The 17500-nt window shown below is 44.6% G+C and overlaps 1 protein-coding gene and 1 pseudogene across 4 annotated transcripts in view; one reads left to right on the forward strand and one right to left on the reverse strand.

Annotated features, from left to right (window-relative positions):
* Positions 1-17500, forward strand: part of CNEP1R1 (CTD nuclear envelope phosphatase 1 regulatory subunit 1) — a 44437-nt gene that overhangs the window by 2260 nt on the left and 24677 nt on the right. Inside the window, exon 2 of one of the 4 annotated variants that reach the window (XM_085889068.1) lies at positions 10783-15939. The exons of 2 other annotated variants lie outside the window; for them this stretch is intronic. In XM_085889068.1, coding sequence (XP_085745194.1) covers positions 10789-12249 — 1461 coding nt within the window. In that variant the 5' untranslated portion in view covers positions 10783-10788 and the 3' untranslated portion in view covers positions 12250-15939. Of the gene's footprint in view, positions 1-10782; positions 15940-16093 lie in introns of those variants that run through there. One more of the 4 variants, XM_085889070.1, reaches the window with a different exon arrangement.
* Positions 8753-16366, reverse strand: LOC147023567 (uncharacterized; annotated as a pseudogene).

The raw sequence follows: 17500 nt of genomic DNA on the forward strand, positions 1-17500 counted from the left end.
TAAACTCCAAACCGACAACGTACAGGGTAAACTCCAAACCTACAACGTACATGGTAAACTCCAAACCGACAACGTACACGGTAAACTCAAAACCTACAACGTACAGGGTAAACTCCAAACCTACAACGTACATGGTAAACTCCAAACCGACAACGTACAGGGTAAACTCCAAACCTACAACGTACACGGTAAACTCCAAACCGACAACGTACACGGTAAACTCAAAACCTACAACGTACAGGGTAAACTCCAAACCAACAACGTGCGGGGTAAACTCCAAACCTACAGCGTACAGGGTAAACTCAAAACCTACAACGTACATGGTAAACTCCAAACCGACAACGTACAGGGTAAACTCCAAACCGACAACGTACAGGGTAAACTCCAAACCGACAACGTACAGGGTAAACTCCAAACCGACAACGTACAGGGTAAACTCCAAACCGACAACGTACAGGGTAAACTCCAAACCTACAACGTACAGGGTAAACTCCAAACCGACAACGTACATGGTAAACTCCAAACCGACAACGTACAGGGTAAACTCCAAACCTACAACGTACAGGGTAAACTCCAAACCTACAACGTACAGGGTAAACTCCAAACCGACAACGTACAGTGTAAACTCCAAACCGACAACGTACAGTGTAAACTCCAAACCGACAACGTACAGTGTAAACTCCAAACCGACAACGTACAGTGTAAACTCCAAACCGACAACGTACAGGGTAAACTCCAAACCGACAACGTACAGTGTAAACTCCAAACCTACAACGTACAGTGTAAACTCCAAACCTACAACGTACAGGGTAAACTCCAAACCTACAACGTACAGTGTAAACTCCAAACCTACAACGTACAGTGTAAACTCCAAACCGACAACGTACAGTGTAAACTCCAAACCGACAACGTACAGTGTAAACTCCAAACCGACAACGTACAGTGTAAACTCCAAACCTACAACGTACAGTGTAAACTCCAAACCGACAACGTACAGTGTAAACTCCAAATCGACAACGTACAGTGTAAACTCCAAACCGACAACGTACAGTGTAAACTCCAAACCGACAACGTACAGTGTAAACTCCAAACCTACAACGTACAGTGTAAACTCCAAACCTACAACGTACAGTGTAAACTCCAAACCTACAACGTACAGTGTAAACTCCAAACCGACAACGTACAGTGTAAACTCCAAACCGACAACGTACAGTGTAAACTCCAAACCTACAACGTACAGTGTAAACTCCAAACCGACAACGTACAGGGTAAACTCCAAACCTACAACGTACAGTGTAAACTCCAAACCTACAACGTACAGGGTAAACTCCAAACCTACAACGTACAGGGTAAACTCCAAACCTACAACGTACAGGGTAAACTCCAAACCTACAACGTACAGGGTAAACTCCAAACCTACAACGTACAGGGTAAACTCCAAACCTACAACGTACAGGGTAAACTCCAAACCTACAACGTACAGGGTAAACTCCAAACCTACAACGTACAGGGTAAACTCCAAACCTACAACGTACAGGGTAAACTCCAAACCGACAACGTACAGGGTAAACTCCAAACCGACAACGTACAGGGTAAACTCCAAACCGACAACGTACAGGGTAAACTCCAAACCGACAACGTACAGGGTAAACTCCAAACCGACAACGTACAGGGTAAACTCCAAACCGACAACGTACAGGGTAAACTCCAAACCGACAACGTACAGGGTAAACTCCAAACCGACAACGTACAGGGTAAACTCCAAACCGACAACGTACAGGGTAAACTCCAAACCTACAACGTACAGGGTAAACTCCAAACCTACAACGTACAGGGTAAACTCCAAACCTACAACGTACAGGGTAAACTCCAAACCGACAACGTACAGGGTAAACTCCAAACCGACAACGTACAGGGTAAACTCCAAACCGACAACGTACAGGGTAAACTCCAAACCGACAACGTACAGGGTAAACTCCAAACCTACAACGTACAGGGTAAACTCCAAACCGACAACGTACAGGGTAAACTCCAAACCGACAACGTACAGGGTAAACTCCAAACCGACAACGTACAGGGTAAACTCCAAACCGACAACGTACAGGGTAAACTCCAAACCGACAACGTACAGGGTAAACTCCAAACCGACAACGTACATGGTAAACTCCAAACCTACAACGTACAGGGTAAACTCCAAACCTACAACGTACAGGGTAAACTCCAAACCTACAACGTCCAGGGTAAACTCCAAACCTACAACGTCCAGGGTAAACTCCAAACCAACAACGTGCGGGGTAAACTCCAAACCGACAACGTACATGGTAAACTCCAAACCGACAACGTACATGGTAAACTCCAAACCGACAACGTACATGGTAAACTCCAAACCGACAACGTACAGGGTAAACTCCAAACCGACAACGTACAGGGTAAACTCCAAACCTACAACGTACGGGGTAAACTCCAAACCTACAACGTACATGGTAAACTCCAAACCGACAACGTACATGGTAAACTCCAAACCGACAACGTACATGGTAAACTCCAAACCGACAACGTACAGGGTAACCTCCAAACCGACAACGTACAGGGTAACCTCCAAACCGACAACGTACGGGGTAAACTCCAAACCGACAACGTACGGGGTAAACTCCAAACCGACAACGTACGGGGTAAACTCCAAACCGACAACGTACGGGGTAAACTCCAAACCGACAACGTACAGGGTAAACTCCAAACCTACAACGTACGGGGTAAACTCCAAACCTACAACGTACGGGGTAAACTCCAAACTTACAACGTACGGGGTAAACTCCAAACCTACAACGTACATGGTAAACTCCAAACCTACAACGTACAGGGTAAACTCCAAACCTACAACGTACATGGTAAACTCCAAACCGACAACGTACAGGGTAAACTCCAAACCGACAACGTACATGGTAAACTCCAAACCGACAACGTACAGGGTAAACTCCAAACCTACAACGTACATGGTAAACTCCAAACCGACAACGTACAGGGTAAACTCAAAACCTACAACGTACAGGGTAAACTCCAAACCAACAACGTGCGGGGTAAACTCCAAACCTACAGCGTACAGGGTAAACTCAAAACCGACAACGTACATGGTAAACTCCAAACCGACAACGTACAGGGTAAACTCCAAACCGACAACGTACAGGGTAAACTCCAAACCGACAACGTACAGGGTAAACTCCAAACCGACAACGTACAGGGTAAACTCCAAACCGACAACGTACAGGGTAAACTCCAAACCGACAACGTACAGGGTAAACTCCAAACCGACAACGTACAGGGTAAACTCCAAACCTACAACGTACGGGGTAAACTCCAAACCGACAACGTACGGGGTAAACTCCAAACCGACAACGTACGGGGTAAACTCCAAACCGACAACGTACGGGGTAAACTCCAAACCGACAACGTACGGGGTAAACTCCAAACCGACAACGTACGGGGTAAACTCCAAACCTACAACGTACGGGGTAAACTCCAAACCTACAACGTACGGGGTAAACTCCAAACCTACAACGTACGGGGTAAACTCCAAACCTACAACGTACGGGGTAAACTCCAAACCTACAACGTACGGGGTAAACTCCAAACCTACAACGTACGGGGTAAACTCCAAACCTACAACGTACGGGGTAAACTCCAAACCTACAACGTACAGGGTAAACTCCAAACCTATAGCGTACGGGGTAAACTCCAAACCTACAGCGTACGGGGTAAACTCCAAACCTACAGCGTACGGGGTAAACTCCAAACCTACAACGTACGGGGTAAACTCCAAACCTACAGCGTACAGGGTAAACTCCAAACCTACAGCGTACAGGGTAAACTCCAAACCTTCAGCATACAGGGTAAACTCCAAACCTATAGCATACGGGGTAAACTCCAAACCTATAGCGTACGGGGTAAACTCCAAACCTATAGCGTACGGGGTAAACTCCAAACCTACAGGGTAAACTCCAAACCTTCAGCGTACATGGTAAACTCCAAACCTACATGGTAAACTCCAAACCTACAGCGTACGGGGTAAACTCCAAACCTACAGCGTACGGGGTAAACTCCAAACCTACAGCGTACGGGGTAAACTCCAAACCTACATGGTAAACTCCAAACCTACAGCGTACAGGGTAAACTCCAAACCTACAGGGTAAACTCCAAACCTTCAGCGTACATGGTAAACTCCAAACCTACATGGTAAACTCCAAACCTACAGGGTAAACTCCAAACCTACAGGGTAAACTCCAAACCTTCAGCGTACATGGTAAACTCCAAACCTACATGGTAAACTCCAAACCTACAGCGTACATGGTAAACTCCAAACCTACATGGTAAACTCCAAACCTGAGTAATTTATTGCTCGTTTGATATCCACCCACTGATTGTATGATACGAGTTACGAGGAATGTAAATGCTCGAGGAGGGTATAGGGCCCATCAAACATGCGAAATGTTTACCAATCTCTGGCTGTCTGTACTTTAGCTCTTATTTTATTTTCCATTATTATTATTTTTTAACTTGAACGTCAAGCAAGGAAGCAGGATGTATACCATTAAGTCTTTTATAAGATTCAGTTGAGATTCGAACCACTGACCCCTCACGCTCAGAGCGAACACGAAGCCAGCATGTCTTTTCGATTCAAGTTTCAGTTCACAATGAAATGCTACACATATTAATTCCTGAAACAAGACCTAGTTTATATGATATTGAAGCAATGCTTTTATTTATGCGAAAAGTAGTTTGGATTGGTTAAATTGTGCTTTTTAAAAGAAATAATTTTTTTTTCATTTATTTTTGGATTCAAAGCACCAATCTTTGCAAAGTGATGGACGTTTGTGTTCTGAACATGTTTTGGATGTGGATCCACATAGGAAAGAACTTTATTCCATTACGTGCATGATTAAAAACAAATGAGAACATGTTCTCAAAATGGTGGGGCATTGTAACTACTAGTGGAGTACCCACCCACCCTGTCTTATTCCAAGCATGCAACACATTCTTCTGATGCATCTCTTGATTCGGGTGATGCAATCGATTGCTGCCTCAATCACTCCCGAAAATAAAATTAACCTGGGTTACACACATGAAGAAAAAGCGTGCGTACTGCCTATGTGCAATTATGATGCATCGTGGTCAAATAGCTCAGATAATTCCATTGCACCGAACCCCCCCCCCCCCCCCGCCAACTAAAGTGAAAATGCCAAGACTGGTGAAAATTTTCTTTTTTCAAAACTTGATGGAATCAAATGAAATTTGCACAAGCACAACCTCGGGGTGCCCTTATTAATCCTTGAAATTTTCCACTTCCTCCGTCAAATCCTCTCGGAGGAGTAGATGATGTATACATACAGCATACATGCTCATGCATGTATACATACAGAATACATGCACACATCATATATATATATATATATATATATATATATATATATATATATATATATATATATATATATATATATATATATAGTGACGTCCAAGGGACTTGAACAGTCCCGCCAACGTAGAATGAGCCGAAACGATGGAGGCGGTTTATTTATTTATAACCCAAAGATGGCGGTTCTAATCGCTCTTCCGCAAACGGGATGAGTAAGGTGGCACGAGTCGCTTTTCACTGAGTTGATAACGTTTATTTTCTCTAACCAGAAATAACAAGACTCGGCAAGAAGAGGGATCCGGGGCGCTTCGACGGGATGGTGGTGTGGGTTCGGGCGTGGGGAAAACACAGACAATTCCAATGAATATACAAATCTCAAACCCTCTAAGGCGCCAGGTACACACACACACACACACACACACACACACACACACACACACACACACACACACACACACACACACACACACACGGCTGGTCCTGGTGGTCAGGCTGGCCCGTGGTGTGGACGCAACAGTCCCTGGATTGGCGTCGGACGAGCTGGCGTTGCACTCGTCAGGGTCAGGAGACACCGTGGTGCTGTCGACCTCCTGGTCCTGGCCCAAGTCCGCTCACAGCCGCCAGGGAACCAGTTCTGGCGCCAAGTTGCGAGCAGGAGAGGGAGGCAGGTCCGCCCGCCAATCGACCCCGTACTCCGAGCCAGCAGAACCCCAGAGCCAACCAAGGTGAGGCACGAGGCACAGGAAGGCCTCGAGACACGATGAAAACCAGGATCGAATCAGCGCAACAACACCGCACGCTCCCAGCACAACAACCTCCACCAGAACGGTTTTTCTTTACCGATCTTCTTCCTCTTCACCTTTTTCCCTGAACAGAGCCTTTTTATCCTCCCGTCCTCGTCACTTCCAATCGAGCCGTTTTATTGGCCCTGCGCCGTCGCCTTCCGCCAATCGTGATCACGGGGCGGAGCCATCCGCAGCACTGTCCTGTGACGTCACGGCAAGCCTCCAGGAACTACTAAAAGGGGTTTACGCAGACACACTTACCCTATCCCGTGTCCCTATCTAATTACGTGACAATTATCATTTCCCCCTTGAAGAAATGGACATTTACTAGACAACTTATCACCACTGAATTGCGACTTATTACATCGAGATCCTGGTAAACTCGAACAGCATGGCATACCTAATTAAACATCCTAATTATCCTTTGAATGCATACCCCCCCCCCTCAAACGTAACAATATATATATATATAAATATATATATATATATATATATATATATATATATATATATATATATATATATATATATATATATATATATATATATATATATATATATATATATATATATATATATATATATATATACAGGGTGAGTCAAAAGTAGCGCCCGATTTCTGTTTTTTCGGCTGTCAGATTCTTTCTGGGAAGTCATGTTGTTAATAATTGTTGCAGATTATTAATTTTCGTAATTTATTTATTTTTGATTTTGTTTTGCAGGTTATTGCTGCGAGTTTGGAAAGTTGCTGAATTTGCACCACATTGAACCATGAATTACCTTTCAATGAATAAACACATTGCGGCCGTGAAACATTACCACAAATGTAATGAACAACCAACGATGGCGGCATGCTGTTTGGCACAGGAATTCGATATTAACCCACCTCAGGGAAGAAACATACAATTGATTGTTGAGAAATTTGAAGCAACAGGGTCAGTAGCCACTGCAAAGAAGTCCGGTCGTCCGAAAATGGCAACGAATGTAGCTCAGGCTGAAGAAGCCATCAGAAGACTGGAACAAAGTCCGCAAAAGTCAACTCGCCGTTTATCTGCAGAGTTGGAAGTGAGCCAATCAAGTGTTACCCGTATCCTTCTCCAGAAAAAATGGAAACCTTACATTCCCTGCTTACTGGATGCCCTTCATGATGGAGATGACGACCGCCGTCTTCAATTTTGCGAAGAGTTCTTAGCTAAACTTCACGAAGAGGACACAATGCTAGACAACATCTGGTGGTCAGATGAAGCATGTTTTAAGCTTAATGGCACAATTAAGACACAATTGTGTCTACCGGGCTGCGCATAATCCAAGAGTGAGGGTTGAGAAGGAGGTAAATTTACCTGGATTGACAGTTTGGGCAGCCATATCTCCATTAGGGATAATTGGACCCTTTTTTTTTGAGGGATCTGTCACTGCAGAAATTTACCTGGATATGCTGCAAACCTTCTTTTGGCCCAGGGTACAAGATCAGGACTGTTATTTCCAGCATGATGGAGCTACACCTCATTATGGACGTTATGTTCGTCAGTGGCTTGATGAAAACTTTCCCAGAAAGTGGATCGGCTGCCGCGGTCCGATCGAGTGGCCGGCACGCTCCCCAGACCTTACACCTCCAGATTTCTTTCTTTGGGGGCTCATGAAAGACCTTGTTTATGCTGAAAAGCCTCGTACCATTCTGGAATTGAAGGCTCAAATCACTGCAAAGTTTGAGGAAATTGATATCGAACTCTGCAGACGTGTGTGCCGCTCTGTGCCTACTCGGCTGCAATTGTGCTTCGATTACGAGGGAGGGCACTTTGAAAATTGCAAGTAAAACAGCTTGGTGCAGTTCCTTAATAATTTTTTCTTGAATAAATGGTTAGATAAACATGTCATTCATTTATTTCTACCTTCTTGTACACTGTAATACAAATGGCAAACAAACAATCAACTGACAGAAATTGGGCGCTACTTCTCACTCACCCTGTATATAAAATGATGAGAAACAAGTTAAATGTAACATTTAACCCTTTTTATTATTATTATTATTATTATTATTATTTTTTAGAAATTTACTCTAAGCCTTTCAACTGAACTCTTTAGTTTTCTAAATTACTACTTCCAAGCATCTCGGGCTTTCCAGTTTCTAGTAGATGTGATATTGTCTCATAGGAAGAGGGGGGTATCATGCACCCCCTGGAAATATACTTCTAAACTGGAAAAAGTGTGTAGAAAATGATGAGCTATGTTAAAAAGTTGTCAAAATGTCCCACGTATCATTTTAATGCAAATTAGTGCCCCCATTATCGAAAAATCTAGTTTCACTATATCTCAGCCAATATTGCAGATAACTGAACAAATAAGGTGTCTCGACCCATGTTTTGAGGGTCAAAGATCATAATAAAACTATTCTTAAAGTGATCACATGTGTCTGTGTCATGCGAGTATGCAAATTAGTGCCGCCATTACAAAATAATCACATTTTTACCAATTTAGAGACTTCATATTGCAGAAAACTGAACAAATAAGGTGTCGACAGATGTTGTGTTTTTAACCAACGTTTATTTATTTTGTCGTACAAGGGTCAAACATCATAATAGAACTCTTCTTCTCTTTTCCATTCCAGATGAACAGTCAGGTAAATGCTTCTCCACTATGAATCACTCATCGTTTTCAATGAAATCATCAGAGTCCAACTCGTCCTCTCCTTCCTCTTCCTCCTCCTCTTCCTGTTCACGCTCTCCAATGTCCAGGAGATCAACTAGCGAGGTTGGTAGGACAGGACCGCAGGACCATACTTGTTTCAACACTCCTTCATCAGTCCTCATCTATCCTTGCCCCTCATCATAGGGTTTTGGCTTTTCCAGAATAGCTTCGTCAACTTGCTTGTACGAGGCGACACGGTGGTTCACACGTTGGACGTGCGGCTTCAGAGCAGAGTGGCATGGAGGAAGGTGAGCCAGGTCGACCTTAAACTTGGAAGTGAGTTTCTTGTCCTCCCCAACCCTTTTGCCTAGCAACTTGGCACGGACGACGTCCACTGAAGACTCACGACTCTGTCCATACATCAGACAGGTGAATTGCTCCAATTGCCTCAGCACCTCAGGCTTGACATTCCAGTAGTCACTGAGTTGACTGAATGCCTTGTGAAATTTGGGGTTCTTCTCCTGCTTTTTCAAGGGCCCCACCTTCCCCTTCCCTTTGAAGGCACTGGCACAGTCTTCTCTACTGAACACATAGAACCCAATAAGAGTGGCGCAGTAGTCTTCTCCCAGGGATTCTGCAAGCTCAGAGAGGTTGAGAGGTTGTCGATGTTTCCCTGACCCCGTATCCAGGTATACAGTCAGCTTGATGGCATGAGCATGGTAGAGAAGAATTATGAAGATATCTGTGTCAGGTGTTCTGACCACAGCATTCTTGCATCCGAGGGCAGCAGCAGGATGGAGGTACAATACCACCCTTGTATCAGTCTCTTCCTGGTTGCTGTAGATTGTGGGGAGCTCACGCACCTCAACCTGAAACACAAAGGGGCATTGCACTTCAGTCATCACCAATTCTAGATCTATATAAAAATCACAGATAATCACTTATATCAATTTTACCAATATTTAAATATAAGGCTGAAAGAAAAAATCATATCACCAATCACCAAAATTTTATACTATTATTTAGTATAATACTTTAGCAATATTATTTAAGTTAATCCTAGTTATAATAATAATAATATGGGTTTTCAATTTACCTTGCCATTCGATGAGACAAGATGGTGGGCTCTCTCCCCTCCACGATCAGCACTGCCATCTCTGTTCTCTCCAGCTTTGAAGCTGCCTGTTGGTCACTCCATACTCTTAGCAGGAGCTGGCAGATCTGCTTTTTGTTGTTGTCATTTGCAAGGAACATCTTGAAGTCATATGGCTTCCTGGTCACTGGTCCAGCCAAAATTATCTTCTCTGAGCTGCCACGCCTCAACCTCTCCTGCGCTTTGATAGATTCCGGGTGGTTACTGTCAGTCGAGAACAAGAAGTGCTTCTTAGCCACCATTTGATCGAGCACCTGTAGGCATATCTCACCACAGGTTGGGGGAAGGTCGGCAAGGGTATGTAGCAGCGCCATGCCATCCTGGATGAACAGGGTATCCTTGGGGTATGGCAGATCTTCTGGGGTGGTGTCCTCCAGAAGGTAGTGCAGAATAGACGCTTTGTTGGTCTTGGAGAAAAATCCATCTGGTGTTCCAAGGCTGGGAGGCACAGGCATCAGGCAGTACTTCTTGAGTTCTTCGAAGTCCAATGGCTCATCTTGACTCTGAGACTTGACGAATGGCACGAATGCAAGGTTGTTTTGCTCTTGAAACTGTATGACCTGGAATGATAACACTGAACAACAAATTTCAAAAAATTTTTTTTACTGGAGATGTGTAAAGTGATTAAGACTAATTTGGGTACGCTGATTTCAAAAATCATAACCGTTTTGCTGTATCACGTCAGGATTTTCAGGAACAGAAATATTCCCATTGCCTAGAAGTCAGGATTTCAATGAAATTTACATATGTCTTTAACATGTCTATTTCGTACAATTGTTGTTAACTTGTGTTATATTTCTTTCTTTCAGATAAAGATGAGTAGGCGTTCCTGTACCAATTCAACTGACAACTTCTGTTACGTCTGTGGTCGGTATACCAAAAAAGATCAACAGCGAAGTATATCTACAGCAGTGAAAATGAAGGCCGCCTACTTTCACTACTTCGGGTGTAAGGTGGGGGACGAAGAACAGAGCTGGGCACCACACATCTGCTGCACAAGCTGTCACACAACCTTGACTCAGTGGTTGGTGGGCAAGCGCGCGAGCATGCCATTTGCGGTGCCCATGATATGGCGTGAGCCGCAGAATCATCATGATGATTGTTATTTCTGCTGCACAAGCATCGCCGGCTTCAACAAGAAGAATAAAGGTCACATCAAGTACGCTGACTGCGTCTCTGCTCGTAAACCTGTGCCTCATGATGACGAGAACCCCGTTCCAACACCTCCAGCTGATCAGAACATAGCTGTAAGCAGTGGTGAAGAGGATGGTGATGATGAACCTTTTGAACCCGACACTCAAGAATCACACCTTCTGAACCAGGGAGACTTAAATGATCTTGTAAGAGATCTCTCGCTGTCAAAGGCGAAGGCAGAGCTGCTTGGATCAAGGCTGCAGCAGTGGAATCTACTTGAACCTAACACCAAGATATCCTTGTTCAGAGCACGTCACAGAGACATGGCTGAGTTCTTTGAGATGGAAGACACGATGACATTCTGCAGTGACATCAACGGTCTGTTGAAAGAACTTGGGTGTGATCACGATCCTGCAGACTGGCCCCTCTTCATCGACTCGGGGAAGAACAGCTTGAATGCTGTTTTGCTCCACAATGGCAACGAGAAACCATCAGTCCCACTGGCTCACGCGCTCGGCATGACAGAGACCTATGAGACTATGCGGCAGCTGCTTGATTCCATCAAGTACAATGACTTCAACTGGCACATCTGCGGAGACTTGAAAGTGGTGGCGCTGTTGTTAGGGCTGCAGTCAGGCTACACGAAATACATGTGCTTCCTTTGTCTCTGGGATAACAGAGACGACAAGAATCACTGGACGAAGAAAGATTGGGAAGAGCGAAAAGAGCATGTACCTGGTCGACACAACGTGAAGCATGTCGCCCTTGTCGACCCAGCCAAGGTTTTCCTTCCACCACTCCACATAAAGCTCGGCTTGATGAAAAGTTTTGTACGGGCAATGGATCTGAATGGGCGTGGGTTTTTATACCTCAAGGAAAAGTTTGGCAACACCTTGTCGGAGGCCAAGATCAAGGCTGGTGTCTTTGTTGGACCGCAAATCCGACAGATTATGAAGGACGAAACTTTTCCGACAACTCTAAACCCCAAAGAGCAGGCAGCGTGGAGGAGCTTCAAAGCTGTGACGGACAACTTCTTGGGGAACGAGCGCGCGGACAACTATGAAGAAATAGTGCAGCAGCTGCTGGAGTCCTTCAGGAAACTTGGCTCCAGGATGTCCCTGAAAATCCATTTCCTACACTAGCACCTGAACTTCCTCCCTGACAACTTGGGAGCAGTCTCGGACGAGCACGGCGAGCGATTCCACCAAGAGATTTCACTCATGGAGACGCGTTACCAAGGGCGGCACAACCCGAACATGATGGGCGATTTTCTGCTGGTTCCTGCATCATGAAACTGACACAGAGCAGCACAAACGCAAAGCCAAATGCCTAAAGCATTTTTAATTACATTCTAGTGGAGTTTTTCTGTAATTTCTATAATTTTGAAGCATTCATGATGAAATAAATGAATAAATGAATTTTTGTAAATTTCATTGAAATCCTGACTTCTAGGCAATGGGAATATTTCTGTTACTGAAAATCCTGATGTGATACAGCAAAACGGTTATGATTCTTGAAATCAGCGTACCCAAATTAGTCTAAATCACTTTACACATCTCCAGTAAAAATTTTTTGTTGTTCAGTGTAATTTATGGTTAACATATTGATATGGCGTGTAACATAAAAAAATACGGGTTCACATTTAAAAAATGTAAAAATAAAGATTACCATTTAAAAAATACAATAGCCCTCGGGTATTGGAACACCTCATTACCTTTCCCTGTGAGGATGTGAGGGTGACCTTATGGTTGCAAGTCTCCATGGTCTGGAGTTTCTTCTTCTTGATTGGGTCGAAGAAGCTTCCTGGCTCTCCACTCTGTATGCGTCTGATGAAGTCAGCTTTAGCGGCCTTGCCCACAACTTCTGCTCCTAACACGTCCATCTCGACATCCATGCGGACAGGAGCACCGGAAACCAGGGAGTAGAGCCTGTCCTTATCTGCGATGGCGAATGGATTTGTGAAGTTCCTGATATTAGTGAGGGTTTGCTGAATGGCCTCCTCACCCTTTTTAACCTCTGACTTCTCCAGCTCGCGATGTCTCCCCGCCCTTGGGCAGTCAGGATCATCGATGCGGTCGACCATTTCAAGGATCTTTTTATAAAACTATGCTCGTGCGGAGGTTGTACGACACCATCTCTGGTATGCCCCAAATTGGCTGTACAGTCCAGCAAAGCCACCTGAAAAGTATGAAACAAATATGTGACCTGCTCCCACATAATCAGTTACATACCCCAATCATAAAAAAAAGGTTTTGTCAGAGCAGTTTACACTTTGCATTATTCAGCTTCCTTCTACCTTTTCAGATGCATACAATGTTACTGGATGAAATTAATGATTTACCTGATGATTTGGCAAAGCGCATAAACGTTTCTTCCATTGTCTTATCGACTGCACTGAGTGCCCCCGGTATCATTGAGCGTTCCACTGCAATGGCACCCTTGGTGAGCAGGTCCTTGGCTCCTGGGTGTGTGTTCTCCAGATTTGTCAGGTGGACCTCCAGCCAGGTCAGATATCTGCGGATAAGGAGAGGCACTGATTACACGTAGAAACATTTATTGGATGAGCTCGTCTGATAATGCATGAGCTTTTACCATTATATATATCTATTCAAATGTACTCAGTTGAAGTTATCAATTTGGGCATGTAAATTGCACAAACCTGGAGTAGTTGTGTGCAGTAGACTACCTGTGTAGTAGACTACCTGGAGTAGTCGAATGCAAAGAAGATATCCACCATCTCTCCATTACATTTGTGAAACAGCTGGATGTTGTTGGTCTTAACGGATTGGAGGAGCATGAAGAGAAGATGACAGTGGGTAATAAAGGACATCCAGAAGGCAGCCATCTTCCCCAGGTGGCCATTGCGCACCTTCTCCTCATAGGCGTGACACTTCTCGATGAGGGGTCTTTGAGGGCTTCATTGAGGTGTTCTCGATTGCAAGATTGCGTCATGTTGAGAAGCTCAGCAGGGTCAGTGATGTTCTCCTCCTCAGTGAATCGCTCCATCAACAAGCCTCTCCATTGCCTCACACACAGTTTTGAGGCAAAAGAGGGACTTTGCGTCGGCCTTTCCACTGAGAACACTTTTGATCGATCCAGTTGTCACTAGTTTTGCCTCAAACAGAATCTCTGCATATCCAGAACCCCGTATTTTGTGGCCTGTGAGCATCCTGATGTAGTTCATGGATGTGTGAAAGGGCCCAATCATGACCACATGACTGGCAAATTCATCTGGCCAACACCAGATGATGGGTAGAGCTTTCAAACAGACACCCAGATCAAATGTATTCAGGACTCACCTCTTACCCACCTCAGCGGTGGCTATCTCAGCACGCTTCAGTAGCTGACGAACAACTGTGTTGTCAGTGATCGGTTGATGGATCGGCATGAAGTAGTCCACTGTTGATTTTCTGGCTGGGGGAGTACCAGTTGCAGTGGTGAAGCCCCCTAGTCCAGGCACGGGCTGCTTGCCGCTGCTTCCGATATACCTGCTGAAGAGCCAGATGTAGTACTCTTGCATCTTAGTAGCATAGACTACGTCATTCTCTGCAGGCGGTGTGAATGATGAGCCATCAGGAAACTTTGGGCCAACGCGAGTGAAGTGCAAGGGTGGGAGAGCTTTTGGTGTGTCGACTTTCAGGCTACGCTGTTGCGACTTGTCGATGATAGGCAGCATTCGGACCTTGTTGCTCTCGAACTCAGGCTTGACTTACTGCACCATGATTCCCCCAGCACTGTTGACAATGTTGCTGCCGTGCACATTGGTAGTGGTTTGGTTCGTTATCCCACTCACAGTGGAATAGGAGGTTGCCCTCTCCTGTCACAATTTGGGGTGTCTGATAGGTTGTGACTTCGTCCAGGACCTGGGCCAGGGCAGTTTCCAACTCTAAGCCAAAATCGTAGCTCTCAGAGTGGCCAAGCCTGTGTAATATCATGGTGAGCTGCCTGCTTCGGAGCAAGTGCCTGACAGTCACACAGAGTAGAATGTGTTTTGGTAACTTCCATTTTCCCTCTGACACTGCACGGCACAGGTCTTGCCCAATGGAGAATACCAGACGCTTCATCTTTTCAGTCTCCATGTCTTCCTTGCCAGCCATAACCGTGCTGAGGAACTGGACGAGGTCTGGGGGGTAGGATATTTTCAGGAGTGAGCTCCATGTCGTTAGCTGTTGGCAGCCAGGGTTGGCCTTTGGACTCTTTGAAAGCCTGTAGAATATTCTGACGTAGTTGTAGAGCAACGTTTTGGTACTTATCTGTGTTTCCGAGAGTGTAAGCTCCTGCAAGAGCATTGGAAACGGTGATATTCGAGCTGTACGCAAGCCAGAAAGAAATGGCATCAGCTTTGTCATGATCAACCTTTGTTAAGTGGATATGCTCCTTGATTGGGTCATTCTGTAGGCGTTTCAGTAGTTTCTCGGAGCGATAATTTGAGTTTTCGTACCCATTCGATTTAAGTTCTTTGATATAGAGCAAGCACAAGGAAGATTGCTGTAGGACCTCATTTTGTTGGATGACCTGAGTTTCAATGTGTTTCAGTACCGAGAATAATGCCTTTTCATAGGTGGCTGACTTGCAAGCCTGCTTGGTATCTTTTGCTCCTTCGGCTCTGCAAGTCCCGCGCTCGTAGTTAGCGAATGCTGTGCGGAAAAATTTAAAGCATGACGGATGGTGTTTGGCCTCACAAGCAAAGAGGTCTTTGCTTTTCACCTGTCTATGAAGTCGAACTAGACCCATTTTCTCAGCCCGTGATTGAATTTGCTCCCATGCATTTTCTTTGTTTTTATAAGATGTGAAGTATACAGGTCTCTCAGTTTTGCGATGACCATCTTTGATCTCAACTTTGTCACAGAAAATGCACTCTGGCGGGAAGATGGGTCCAGCAGAACCCCCTGATTTACGAGGGGAGTGATGCCGCTGTGAGGTTGATGGTTCTGGTTCTGTATCATCTCCCAGAAGCTGAAGGTTGCCAGTAAAGCGCTGATAACAGTTGTGGTGATACCCCACACTTTCCAGGTCATCGGGGAGAGTTGTAGGGATCTGGTCACACACTGATTGCATATGATATGGGGACTCATGTGATTGGTGGAGACGTCGATCCCGGATCTTCTGAAGCTGTTGTAGTTTTTCTGTAGCAGTTCCTTTGATTTTAGTGAGGGGTGTAAAATGACCATGATCATACATGGATGGCACATGAAGGATGCATGCAGGTGGAGAGCATTTGTGGGCTGCAGGATCTACACTCCATTTTCTTTTGAGCATGCCGGCTTAATGTCTACTTCTACCACCACTGTTAGAGAAATGAATGAGGAATCATCATTAATGTTAAAGGCGCCTTGTTATGAAATATGGACTTCTCAATCTGATAACAGATGTTCTGAATGCAACCATCATGTTCTACAGTGGCCTAATGTTTGATGCTAACAACTGTTTTTGGGATACAAGCAGTGATAACAACAATTAAGCTGGAACCCTACATAGATTTTAAGAGGCAAGTTATAGCTAACATGGTGCTAGCTAGCTCAGCTGTGATGCTGCCTGTTTCTGGTTCCATGCAGAAACTGACGTGTGTGTGTGTGTGTGTGTGTGTGTGTGTGTGTGTGTGTGTGTGTGTGTGTGTGTGTGTGTGTGTGTGTGTGTGTGTGTGTGTGTGTGTGTGGCTGAGTTAACTTCTTACCTTGTTGGTTTGGAAGTTGAATACCCAGCAAAATCAGTTGGCATCGACGAAGATGCAGAACTGTTAACGGAGGTATTGAATACATTTACGAAAATAGGAAATGGCAGCAATGGCAGGACTAATTTGCATAATAGCATGCCAGAGATACATGTGGCCACTTCAGGAATAGTTTTATTATGATCTTTGACCCTCAAAACATGGGTCTAGACACCTTATTTGTTCAGTTATCTGCAATATTGGCTGAGATATAGTGAAACTAGATTTTTCGATAATGGGGGCACTAATTGGCATAAAAATGATACGTGGGACATTTTGACAACTTTTTAACATAGCTCATCATTTTCTACACACTTTTTCCAATCTAGAAACACTGATTAGAAGTATATTTCCAGGGGTGAATGATACCCCCCTCTTCCTACTAGACTAATAGTGGACCCCAGCCCCCATCACTACACTTAGCCAAGAGCCCTATTTTCTTTTCATTCGATAGACACAGACCTTCCAGACAAGTGTGGAAAAAAAACCCCCTGGGATTTGATTGCAGAAAAGGAAAGTAGCAACTGCAGTTCTTTACTGTCACTCCATAGAGTTGTATTGCCCCATGAGACCGGGCTTATGTATCTTGGTCCATCTGCAGCACAACAGAACATCACATAGTTTAGCTACTTTGTTTGCTCTCAATTTGTTACTTTCCTTTTCTCTTCAATTATACATGGTAT

This window comes from Eptatretus burgeri, chromosome 7, assembly GCF_056783735.1.
Source record: "Eptatretus burgeri isolate ZD-2024b chromosome 7, Ebu_testis_v1, whole genome shotgun sequence".
In the NCBI taxonomy this organism is placed as follows: domain Eukaryota; kingdom Metazoa; phylum Chordata; class Myxini; order Myxiniformes; family Myxinidae; genus Eptatretus; species Eptatretus burgeri.